Raw genomic sequence first — 12,928 nt, 5'->3', positions numbered from 1 at the left:
TATTAAAGTCTTTCAGCCAATCAAATTGAGGTAAAATTGTGTAAATGTATAGTTTATAGTTTATTGATTAAACATTTTTAACACCAGTTTCTCAATACTATGTTCATAACCAAAGTCTTCACTGAAGATTTAATTAAATGGGTGAACCTCAAAACCCTTTTTAAAGTCTCATCCCTCTAGTCTTCTCAGTAAGTAACTTGCTTTTTCTTTAACTTCTTTATCTACATAATGTTGGCAAAAACAAGAACTTTTAGATTTTAAACAAAGCTGCTGAATAGCTCTCTCATTTTTCCTCAGTCCAATAATGTAACGTGTTGGAAGCCAAATAAGAGGAGAAGGCAAGATGCAAACGTGAACAAAAGAAGCAAAAGAAAAGTAAAACTAGGAAAGCACTAAAGAAAAAAAAAAGAACCACCAAAAGCAAAGAACAGAGAACAAAATGCATAGGAATAACAACTCAAACTAATAATCAATAAAACACACTACAAACAATGCCAAGCAAGGAACAGACCAAACCAGGGCAAATAAATAGACAAAGAACACATGAGAAACACCTGGGGCTAATGAGAAGGTGGGGCTACAGACAACACACAGGTGGGACAGATGACATGGGAGGAGACAGACCAAAACAACAAAAGCACATGGTAGATGTAAACAAATGTGAGAAAATAAACAAAGGCAGACACACAGAAACAAAGAAAGACAAAGCAGGAGAAGCCTGAATGTTACAAATAACTTAGAGACTGTAAGGACTGAATCTAACACTGAGCACCTATGTGCCAGTTTGTGACTTGAAGCTCCCAAATGTTTCCACCCCTGGTCACTAGTTCATAGTCAGCACAGTGCTGGAGCAGGAGAACACTTAAGTACAGTGGGGTGTCCTCCAGAAATGGACTTGAGGAACAAAGGACTGGACCTGATACTGGAACACAGCATTCACCACTGAAAAATAATTCACTAACATTTATGATCAAATGTACATCATTTACATGTGAAAGAAATGAAAACATATAACCACACACACAATTTTTTAAGTCAAACTACAAGGAGGATTTATTTTTTGTAGCTTAAAACCAAAACATCCTCAGTAGGTAAAGTCAGTATACATCAGTATACATCTATACAGTATACATCTCAGTAGGTAAAGTCAGTATACATTAAATCTAGTCATGGTGTACCCTGTCTGTTTAAGCAGAATGAAACAGTCTCTCTCTCAGTCTCTAAAACCAATAATCATATATCTACATTTCCATTGGTTGCCTGACACCTGGTGCTCCTCGCTCCTGTACACATTCTCATCATCTCTCGTCACTGTGGGATCATTGAACAGCATGAGGGGTTTGATGGTGATGTCATGGGGAGATCACATAGTCATGTGCTGCAGCAGTTTTCACAGATTTGACCACTAACAGCCCAAACACACACACTGATGTGTAGAACCATATACTGAGTGTGTGTGTATGTGTGTGTTTGTACTAAGACTTCTCTCCTCATAACCTTCTGTGTTTGAGAGCAAACAGCTGGCTGGTGCTCAGATGCTGTAAGAGAGAATAAAAGATCATCAGACATAACATCATATTAATGTCAATCAGATATCAGACAAACACATACAGCTGAAACATAACATGGTTTACTGAACACCCCAAACAATAAGAATCACCCACAATCTGTGTCAACTGGGGGAAACTAAACAACATCTGTGTGTTTATCATAAACAGGGTAATGTATGAAATTGCACACAGTTATGAACAGGAAACATAGACAGTTCAGTTCTTATAAATCAAGAAAAAAAGTTTTATAAATCAAGAGAAAATCTTTAAAGGGCATGTCTTGCTACTATTGAACCCCCTCATGAATCTTCCATCGGTATGTTGTCTTCATTTTACAGAATGTATAATCTGTGTGTCAAATCATTTCTAGTATTTGTATTTTCTGAAATTGTTATTAATCAAATAACAAGTTACTCAACATCTATTCATCTATTAATCAAGTAATTAAATCACTTGTACACATATCTAGAACAGCTTCACTCCTGACTTAGGTTTAGGGTGTGTGTGTGTGTTTGTATGAAGAGACAGTAAGTCAGCAACTCACTACAGTTTCTCCAGTTTACAGTGTGGATCCTCCAGTAGATCAGAGAGCAGCTTCACTCCTGACTCTCCTGGTTTATTGCAGTTAAGGTCCAGCTCTCTCAGGTGAGAGGAAGGGTTTGATTTTAAAGCTGAAGCCAGAGCAGCACAGCCTTCATATGTAATACTGCAGTTATACAGCCTGCAGAAAGATGGAAAAAAACTCCTCACACTTACAGTTCAATACACACTCAAACACACACACACACACACACACACACATAGATGCCACTTCATCCAACTAAGCCTATTTCACTAGCTCTGCATGCAAATGCATACAATTTCTCTTTCATGTTGTACATTTTTGCTGTGTGAGTGGTAAAGTAGGTCAAGTCAATTTGTTGACACAGCAGTTTTCTGAGTTGTGACAGAAAATGTATAGAAAATTTTGTTTGCTAAATTAATTATGTAGTATGAAGTGGCCTGTCCAAACATTCACAATGTCTAACATAAATATATTTCAGTAAGAATGGAACAGGTGTGGAGCAGTAAATAAAATAAAAAAAAACTGCAGTGTTCTTTCTCACTTGTGTTAAATGGGCAATAAAAACTGCAGTAGAGTGATTACAGAATGCTTTTAGCAGGTAGAGGAAATTACTGCCACTGCATTTCACTCATATACTCTGACACACAAAGATAAAGTGATGATCTTACACCAGTTTCTCCAGTTTACAGTGTGGATTCTCCAGTCCAGAAGAGAGCAGCTTCACTCCTGAATCCTGCAATTTATTGCCAGTCAGGTCCAGTTCTCTTAGACTTGAGGAGTTTGAGCTAAGAGCTGAGGAGAGAGCTGCACAGCCTTCCTCTGTGAGATTACAACCACACAGTCTGGGAGAAAAATGATGACACATTAGAACAACTTCTGTCCATCTCTACATGTTCACTTCTATCAAATCTATGCTTTTTGGCTCCTATTGTTGGCTGCTGTCCAAAGCAGCTCTGTGCCTGGGCCTACATAACTACGACTATGTCAGTTCAGTTTCTCTGTGAAACTGCATGCAAAAGAATTAAAGATCATTTGTCCAGGTGCCAGGCTGGCCTCCTTATTCAATGAGATTTTGAATTTTAAACAGGGTATGACATAATGTTTTAATGGCATCATAGTACATGTACTGTTAAATAATTGTCATTTTCACCCTTGTTTTATGATTAAGTGGTTTAATAAGCCTTTAATTCTGAAAAAGTCAAGAATCCATAAGCATGCTTTAGAATTCTGATGGGGTCCAAAGATGAAGCTTCTAGTTACTAAACAAGCAAATATTACAAAAGACTCAAAACAAATGCATGAGTTTTTCAATGCAACACACAGATACACACAATGAGAAAGTGCTGATCTTACTCCAGTTTCTCTACTTTACAATGTGGATTCTTCAGTCCATCGGAGATCAGCTTCATTCCTGAATCCTTCAGCAGTTCATTGTAACTCAGGTTCAGTTCTCTCAGACTTGTGGAGTTTGAGCTGATAGCTGAAGACAGAACTGCACTGCATTTCTCTGTGACATTACAACCACTTAGTCTGGGAGAGAATTGATGGTACACAACTTATTAGCATCACTCCCCCACACACATAAACAGTATGAGAGGTAGAAATGTAAATGTTAAAGCCATTCCATATCAATCATCATTTAATGTTTACCTTTTTTAAAGAATCAGTAAATATTTGTTAAAAATTTGATAATACATAATAATGATAACCCATCCTGTGAATTCTTCTGTTTTCTCTTACACAGCCTGGTGTGTCTCATTCCTCTAAAATATTTTTAAATCTTTGGCACATTCTTTGTTATAGTTTTGGACATTTACATGAAATATGCTCAAATATTTATTAAAACAATTAGACTAACAATAATGATGATGGAATTAATATGACTGCCCAATAATTGGTACAACTTTAAGAGAAATGCAATGAAATATGTGTGAATGTGGATAAGAAAAAGAGAAAGAAAGGGACAGACAGAGAGAAGAGCTGCAGTGATAAAGTGATGATCTCACTCCAGTTTCTCCAGTTTACATTGTGAATTCTTCAGTGCAGCAGAGAGCAGCTCCACTCCTGAATCCTGTAGTTTATTGTTACTGAGGTCCAATTCTCTCAGAATTGAGAAGTCTGAGCTGAGAGCCAAAGCCAGAGCTGCACAGCTTTCCTCTGTAAGATTACATCGACTCAGCCTAGGAGAAAAATAATGATATGAAATCACACTGACAACACACACAGAGAGGGCGGTGATGATTATTTGACTAAACTTGGTTATGGATCACTCAATGACTTTCAGGAGGAATCCTGTGATAAAAATGTTTGTATCCTTAGGCTGGTACAGTAAGAACCATAGCATTTTGCACATTTCCATTGTTTCAGCACTATCATGTATGTTGTTTTTGCTTCTGTTCACTTGCAAGCTCTGATACCCATTGTGACCAGGCTTACCCAGATCATAAACCAATACCATGGTGAGTGCAACAGGGTGGCAGTCATTGGAATGATGGTTGCTCATTTAAAGTATGATGGGACAGCAATTGAAGATGGCTGTCAAAATATCAGTAAGCTGGTGGGCATACTTTTTAAGCTCACACACTGGAATGTTGTCAGGTCCTGCAGCATTATTGGTGCAGATGACACAATTTTTCCTCTTGTAGTCACTAATATTTTGAATGCCCTGCCTCATATGCCAAGGGTTATTACAGGTTAACTGTTCTTGTATTTTTAGTGTGGCCTTGGCTTTCTTAATGCTAGCAGTGAGGCTGTTCTAAGCTTCCTTAGAGTCACTCTGTTACCTGATCTGAAGTTGAATGTAAGCAGGGAATGGACCTCAGTGTTCAGCCAGGGCTTCTGAGTGGGTTGTGTAATGACAATTATAGTATTTACTTCATCATCCAATCACTTGCTTATGTAGCCAGTGGCAAACAATGTGTGTGTGAGAGAGAGAGAGAGAGAGAGAGAGAGAGAGAGAGAGAGAGAGGTCTATGTTTGCAGTAATAAACTGATGATCTCACCTCAGTATCTCCAGTTTACAGTGTGGATTATTCAGTCCAGTAGAGAGCAGCTCCACTCCTGAATCTTGTAGTTCATTATTACTGAGGTTCAGTTCTCTTAGCCTTGAGGAGTCTGAGCTGAGAGCTGAGGCCAGAGATGCACAGCTTTTCTCTGTGAGATTACAGTTTGTCAGCCTGGAAGACATATGATGATATATCAGAACGCTGACATCACACACAGACATACACAGAGTCTGTAACTCTCACCGTTGGCCTGTATCAGCTTTGTTATTTACTATAGCCTTTAGACATGATCATTTGGACACATGCAAACATTGGCAGTATAGAAATTAGAAACCTGCCTCTAAACAATATTCACAAATAAATCAGAATGAAAAAATAGATAATTGTTGTTTTGTTTATTCATGGTCAGTACTGTCCTTTTGTGCATTGGACCATCAGCAAGGGCACAAATAGAGGTATGCAGCATATTCAATGCATGTGGCATTGTGGCACAAAGAGGTGAGGACCAAAATCAGAGCTTAAAAAAGGAATCTTAAAATAATACACCAAAATAGATTTTTACAAATAATCCTAAACACTATTTGAAATATGTATCAATGACAAGCTATATGAAACATTCTATTGTTATAATTTTATTTTTTACTCTTTTGAATTAGTCACCCAGACAAAAAAGTCACTGCAACCAGAAGTCACAGTCCATGCGATGTGCAGTGTTATACAAGTCTTTTGAGCCACATGCAATGAGCAGTGTTCCACTAGAAATATGGACAAAATACACCCTGCAAACATTTTCACTAACATGGGGCAAAAACTAAATCCACCAAAGAAATGTTGTGCATTACTGGCTGTGCTGCTCTGGGCAGCCCTATGAACTTGCCAGTACCATTAAAAAATGGCCTTAGCTTAAAGTCTTTTAACAAATTAATACTTTATTTAAAACGACCTTGGCTCTTAAATGAACAATAACTGAAACATCAGGTGATACTATCACTTGGAAACAAAGGTTTACTTATTTAGTTGCAATTGGCTTTTAGCAGTGGGTGGGGCACAGATTAAAATGTAATAAAATTGGACCAGATGGATATTAAACTTTAAGACTAATTGCTCATTTTTATTTATCAGATAAAATTTCTATAAAGGTTCATTCAGATTGAGCATGATTTAATGTAGAACATATAGACACAATATGATGATTTATTAATATGGTGTATGATGGTGTACGGCTTTACTGCATCAGCAGAAAGGACATTTTCTACCTTCAAATGTGCATTTTTTTCAGTGAATTTGACTAATTTTCAAAAGTTCAATATTAATGTTACATTATATTTAGTGTTATATTAAGTTATCAGCCAGCGCAGTTTCATACTCACTTAGCTTTTCTGGATGCTTTGACCACTGGCAGAAGCATCAGTATACAATGCTCTGATCTGTCATATTTACGCAGGTCAAACTTATCCAGCTCCTCTTCTGAATTCAGTAGCACAAAAACCAGAGCTGACCACTGAGCAGGAGAGAGTTTGATTCCACGGAGACAATAATGCCCTCTGTTCAGGTATGTTTGAACTTCCTGCACTAGAGAATGATCATTCAGTTCATTAAGACTGTGAAACAGATTGATAGATTTCTCTGGAGACGGATTCTCCTTGATCCTCTCCTTGATGAACTGGACTGTATCCTCTATGCTGTGAGAGCTGCTTCCTGTCTGTGTCATTAGGCCTTGTAAGAGAGTCTGATTGGACTCCAGTGAGAGGCCCAGAAGGAAGCGGAGGAAAAGGTCCAGGTGTCCATTTTCACTCTGTAAGGACTTGTCCACTGTAGACTTGAGGAATTCTGAGATTTCTGACTTTTTGAAAATGTCAGAGAGATCACTGGTTACGTGTTTTGTTCCATCTCTGCTGATGAAGGACAGAAATGCATATAAAGCAGCCAGAAACTCCTGAAAGCTCAGGTGCACAAAGCAGAACACCTTCCCCAGGTGCAGCCCAAACTCCTCTCTGAAGATCTGGGTACAAACTCCTGAACACACTGACACTTCTCTGACATCAATGCCACACTCTCTCAGGTCTTCCTCATAGAAGATCAAATTTCCTTTTTCCAGCTGTTGGAAAGCCAGTTTTCCCAATGCCAGAATCATCTCTCTAGTCTGTTGAGGATCAGTGTCACATTTTCCATGGTACTTTTGGTCCTTGTGTTTTATCTGAAAGATCAGGAAGTGTAAGAACATTTGAGTCAGAGTCTTGGGGATCTCTCCACTCTCTGCTTCACCCAACAGTCTCTCTAGAACAGTGGCTACGATCCAACAGAAGACTGGGATGTGGCACATGATGTAGAGGCTTCTTGAGGACTTCATGTGTGAGATGATTTTATTGGCCAGGCTCTGGTCACTGATTCTCTTCCTGAAGTACTTCACTTTCTGAGGGTCACTGAACCCTCGTATCTCTGTTACCAGGTCAACACACTCTGGAGGGATCTGATTGGCTGCTGCTGGTCGAGAAGTTATCCAGAGGAGAGCAGAGGGAAGCAGATTCCCCTTGATGAGGTTTGTCAGCAGCACATCCACTGAGGCTGAATCTGTTACATTCCACAAGCTCTCATTGTTCTGGAAATCTAGAGGAAGTCGACACTCATCCAGACCATCAAGGATAAATATGACTTTGTAAGCATCACAGTTTATTAATCTTAGTTCTTTTATTTCTGGGAAAAATTTATGAAGAAGCTCCATCAGACTAAATCTTTTACCTTTCATCATATTCAGCTCCCTAAAAGGAAGTGGAAATGTGAAGAGAACGTCCTGGTTTGCTTTTCCTTCAGCCCAGTCCAGAATGAACTTCTGCACAGAGACTGTTTTTCCAATTCCAGCAACTCCTTTAGTCAGCACAGTTCTGATGGGTTTGTCTTTAAAGAGGTCATTGCATTTGATGGGTTTCTCCTGTGTTGCTGGTCTCCTGGATGCTGTCTCAATCTGTCTGACCTCATGTTCAGCATTGACTTCTCCACTCAGTCCTTCTGTGATGTAGAGCTCTGTGTATATCTCATTCAGAAGGGTTGATCTTCCATGCTGTGAGATTCCTTCATTAATTCTGTCAAATTTCTTAATCAGTTTTGATTTGAGCTTTTTGTGATACACAGAGAAGAGCTCTAAAAAAAGAACAGTGTGATAATTATTTTTTTGGTGTGATCATTAATAAGATCAAATTAAATGTGGTTTGTACAACATTTGTGAAAACTGTTCGAACAATTGTGATTTTTCTCTTATGTTCAGCAAAATAACTAGATATTTGAATGAAAGCTATAACTGAATTATATCTATATGAGTCACCTATTTGTACAGACTATAGTGGCCAGTATTTAGCATTTCAGATTATGATAACCATTTGATATGTCAGAATATTTGTCTAATATGAGTTCTTTTCTGTCCATATGACTGCGTTCATTGTGATGTAATATGTAAAAGCTGCTCCTAGATCAGCTCTCTTAATCTGAGAAGTGTGGTAAGTGTAGATCAGTGTTCTTCCTCGAATGTTACAGTGATGTAATAAAGCCCCGCCCACAGCTCTTACTGCTCTGTAGTGTGTTAGCGAGGTCTGTCTGCTCCATGTTCCTCAGCATGTTCAGTGTGATCTTCAGCACCCCCTCTCTGGAACTGCTGTGATCCTCCTCATCCTCCACCTCTCTCTCAGAGCATGCTGGGTAATCTGCACTCAGCAGCTTCTTGAACCTCTTCAGCTCTTTCTTCACCAGAGAGGTTATTTTGTGCTCCAGATCCTGATTAAGAAAAAAATTTAAAAAAAAATCATGAACACACTATTTTCTTACAGAGATATATATATATTTTTTTTCATATGATGTCACTGATTGAATTGCAAATAAAGCTGATTAACAATAATCCTGACACAATTAAATAAAACGTTTAATAATAAATTTATAATAAACAGTGTACTCTGTACTCATTTGCATGATCTAACAAGTTACACAAGTACAAACACACCTTGAATATGGACTCCAAATGATCTACACAGATCAGCTTTGATTTCTCCTTTTGGACACTGTGGAAAACACAAAACTGAATTAAATGGGGTTACATGGGTTATAGCATATTCATACCTGCACAACAGACACTAATAAATACACAAATACACTATACAGAAATATATATGGTGATTTCTAACATTGTTTCTTATGAAGTTTTTGGGGAAAAAAAAGAATAATGAATTATTAACAGGCAAAGAGCAATGCAAGCAAGCAGTGTGTGGGTTCAGCAACACTTTTGAAAGCTACTGTCTGTGAACAAATAAGAAACCATATATCAACAGAACAGAACCCTGAAACACCGTCATCTTCTCTGGGGCTGAGGTCTTTTAAGATGGGCTGAGGTGAAATGGAAAAGTGTCCTGTGGTCTGACAAATCAAATTGGGCATCAACTCTCCCAGTTTGGACTCTCAAAAAAACAGGAACCTACGGTTTACTGGATTAAATCCCATACAAACGCCATAACAATACTACATATAATGTAGAAGTAATTGACAAATGCACCCACAAGCTATCTAAAAGAAGGACTAAAGTGAATAGTGAGAACTGCATTAGAGCTGCATTTGGTCATCAGTTAGTTATGTTTCACTACAGCTGAATTCCTCTCATGGCATGATTAGAAAAGTCTGTGCAGTTTAATCATGAGTCTTGCAAATTGAAATTGAAACCTCATTGCAGCTTTTGACCAACGTATACATTTGTTTTGGTTAAACATATAATGTAGTCACTCATGTCTAATTACAGTATATACTTTGAATTAAGACTGAATGATAAATGCAGGGCAGTGAAATCTACCCAATTGTAGAAAGTTATTATTTTCAAAAGACAGTTGTTGGGAACAGATGAGCATTTTAGTTGCTGTCATTTTTCAGTTTTTTGAAGTTTGTAACAAATCTGTACTAAATAGATCTGAACTCTGTAAAAAGACATTATCCTGCAAAACAAAATTATCTTAGACATACAGTTGCTGTCATAAGAACACTTAAAAAAAGTACCCTCCCCTCCCAAACCCCAGGTGTCACATTTACATGCTGCCCTGCCAAAATTCCCTGAAAAATCTTCCTGCACGGCATACCTTTCCAGTACAATTAGCTGTGGCTCCATGAACTTTCCAATTGCATATTATCAAACCAGTTTCAGGTATAAATTTCTACATTGCTGTTATATTCTCTACAATACACTCAGTTCCAGGTGTAAATCTCCACATTACTGTTATATCCTCTACATTACACTTGGTTCCAGGTATAAATATCCACATTACTGTTATATTCTCTACATTACACTCAGTTCCAGGTATAAATCTCCACATTACTGTTATATTCTCTCTACATTACACTCAGTTCCAGGAATAAATCTCCACATTACTGTTATATTCTCTACATTAGACTCAGTTCCAGGTATAAATCTCCACATTACTGTTATATTCTCTACATTACACTCAGTTCCAGGTATAAATCTCCACATTACTGTTATATGCTCTACATTACACTCGGTACTAATAACACTATGCTTACCTTACAGAAAACTCTCCCTCTCTCAATTTCAGTGGAGGTTCCATTGATCGGTCACTCTTCATGGACGCACAGCTGAGTTCAGGTGAGTTTGATCTCTCTCTCTGACTCTGACTAAAACGCAATTAACAGTGGTCAAAACACAAGAATGTGGTCATTTTAAAATATTACATTTTGAGATTTTATGTAAAGTCACCACCACAGAATACATTAATGCTGGATATGAAGTAATATTACATGATAAAAGGTAATGTTATGACATGCTTACAGTTGTGATGAAGATTTATTTTTTTCATTTTTATTCTGTCTTTAATGTGCAAATGTATAAAATTTGAAGTAACTTTGGTTGATTTAATATTCCCTATATTATCTTTACCTGAACTCAGTATTACAGTCAGTCTCGCTGAGTTTCAGTGGATGTTCCATTGAACGGTCACTCTTCATAGACACACAGCTGGGATCACGTGAGTCTGATCTCTTTAGCTGAATCAGACTGAAACACAACCAATCACTAGGTAAGTTTCCATCCACATATTTCCATGCATATTTTGACATAGTGAATAAAAACTGTCAACCTTTGAAAAAAATTGCCGAACTTGCATAAAAGATTGCAGTCTGACTTAAGGGGGGCATTTTTTTTGCCAGTGAAAAGAAATATGATGGATTATAATGAAAAAAATATTTGTAGCATAAATAAATAAATAAATAAATAAAGTAATAACAATAATAATTTATTAATATTGAATGTACACAGTTTTCTGTTTGTTCTATAGTTTTCTTTTAATATATGTTCTTGTTTTTGTGTGCATAATCTTGTTATGATTTCTTTAACACTGTAGGCTGTAATCTGATATAAAAGTCTAGAACCACATATACTAGTTTTTGTATACCACAACCTACAACTCACAGACTCTGCACCTTGATCAGGACATTGAAAAACAAAGTAATAAATAGTGTTTATAGTGGTGACGTGCCCAACACCACAGTTGCTGTGCTGCCAACTTGGTACTATGCCATAAAAATGCCCTGAACACCAACAAAAGGGTAATCAAGTAGCCAATCAAACATTTATGCCCATGGTCTGATCATTTGATGATCTAAGCCTGCACAAAGATTTACACACACCTTCACCTTTACACAATCAATTCATTCTTTTATTCTCTGATCATCACATTCACTCTAATATAAAATAAGTACACCTATCTAAAATAAATTGTTTATCGGTCAATGGATGATGTTGACTGTCCATTTTTCTCCAGATAGCCAGGTGAGTAGAAATGGGTCTGATGTCTCTTTGTTAACTGATATCTATACAGAAAATGTGAGAACATTTACGCTCTATTCTCTCACCTCTGGTCTTTCTCTGTGTGCTGTTCTCCAGAGGAACTCATTTTGGAGCTTGTGTCTCCTTTTATATCTCACAGTCGTAACCCTGCAAACAGACATATGAACGCATAGACTGTTCATGTTATTTACAATGTCAGTGCTAAATAATGTAAAATACTAATCCATCTGTCAGGCCTAGCACTGTTTCAGATGCTGCACAATAAAAGGCTAATCGATAATCTCAGTGAGCTCTAGGGCAAGGTTCTGATTTTTAGACTAGTTCTAAAACCTTCTGGACTGTTGTTTAAAGCAAATTAATCTTATTCAAATATTACTAGAAGGATACTCACAGTGCTCTCAATGTGGTTTATGCTCCTCTCATGACTAAAATGATTCTTCTCAATCAAATTCTAAGGATGTCACTTGATTTCTCAGGTAGAGAGTCTCAAAGTACATCTCTTTATCAAAGTTCATCTCTTTATCTGTTTCTTAGGCCACTGTTATCATAAAGGCAATAAAAGGTTTGCCAGTAACACATAAGAACGTGGTTCATTTCAAATGGATCCAAACTAAATTGAATTTTAGATACTCTATATTAAAGTGAAGGCTTAGCAGAATATAATCCACTGAAACCCATTAGACCAGAAAATACACTAGATCACAAATACAAATTCCTGAAATAAACAAGTTTGCCTACTAGCTCTGTAATCAAAGCCAGTTGCCAAACCCCAAACACAGACTGTTCTGGGATCAGATGGTGCAAAAAGGTGAACAACATTACTACATGTGATAAAACATAACAGGATCAGGTGAAATATGACTGAAAGCAAATTAACAGTATACAAAACAACATTTTATGCAGCACATAAATGAACACAGAGAGAAAAGATGGCAGAAAGACAGTTTCACCCGACAAACTATGTTACACTGCATGAAAATCA

General features: G+C 37.3%; 1 protein-coding gene across 4 annotated transcripts; it reads right to left on the bottom strand.

Moving 5' to 3' along the window:
• Nucleotides 1-206: 206 nt before the first annotated feature.
• LOC118802894 (NACHT, LRR and PYD domains-containing protein 3-like) lies at nt 207-12,636 on the bottom strand. Of its 4 annotated transcripts, XM_036563319.1 has the most exons (14): nt 12,338-12,636; nt 12,012-12,093; nt 11,038-11,154; nt 10,665-10,775; nt 9,109-9,166; nt 8,681-8,885; nt 7,860-8,258; nt 6,491-7,727; nt 5,118-5,291; nt 4,122-4,295; nt 3,469-3,645; nt 2,784-2,957; nt 2,095-2,271; nt 207-1,538 (listed from the first exon to the last, which is right to left on the bottom strand). In XM_036563319.1, the coding sequence occupies exons 2-14, from the start codon at nt 12,050-12,052 to the stop codon at nt 1,532-1,534; spliced, it is 3,051 nt and encodes a 1,016-aa protein (XP_036419212.1). In that variant the 5' UTR covers nt 12,053-12,093; nt 12,338-12,636; the 3' UTR covers nt 207-1,531. The 4 variants fall into 4 exon arrangements, with proteins under 4 accessions (XP_036419212.1, XP_036419210.1, XP_036419209.1 ...); XM_036563317.1 differs by having other exon boundaries at nt 6,491-8,258; nt 12,012-12,120; XM_036563316.1 differs by having other exon boundaries at nt 6,491-8,258.
• Between the last annotated feature and the right edge of the window lie 292 nt (nt 12,637-12,928).

The sequence above is a fragment of the Colossoma macropomum genome, unplaced genomic scaffold (genome assembly GCF_904425465.1).
Source record: "Colossoma macropomum unplaced genomic scaffold, Colossoma_macropomum, whole genome shotgun sequence".
Lineage (NCBI taxonomy): Eukaryota > Metazoa > Chordata > Actinopteri > Characiformes > Serrasalmidae > Colossoma > Colossoma macropomum.
This window is presented reverse-complemented; position numbering and strand designations above follow the sequence as displayed.

Coding starts and splice junctions, on each gene's coding strand:
- LOC118802894 (XM_036563317.1), bottom strand. CDS start 12,052: ATGAGTTCCTCTGGAGAACAGCACACAGAGAAAGACCAGAG. Junction 10,776..11,037: donor GACTGTAATACTGAGTTCAG/GTAAAGATAATA, acceptor ATTGCGTTTTAG/TCAGAGTCAGAGAGAGAGAT. Junction 5,292..6,490: donor AAAGCATCCAGAAAAGCTAA/GTGAGTATGAAA, acceptor TATGTCTTCCAG/GCTGACAAACTGTAATCTCA.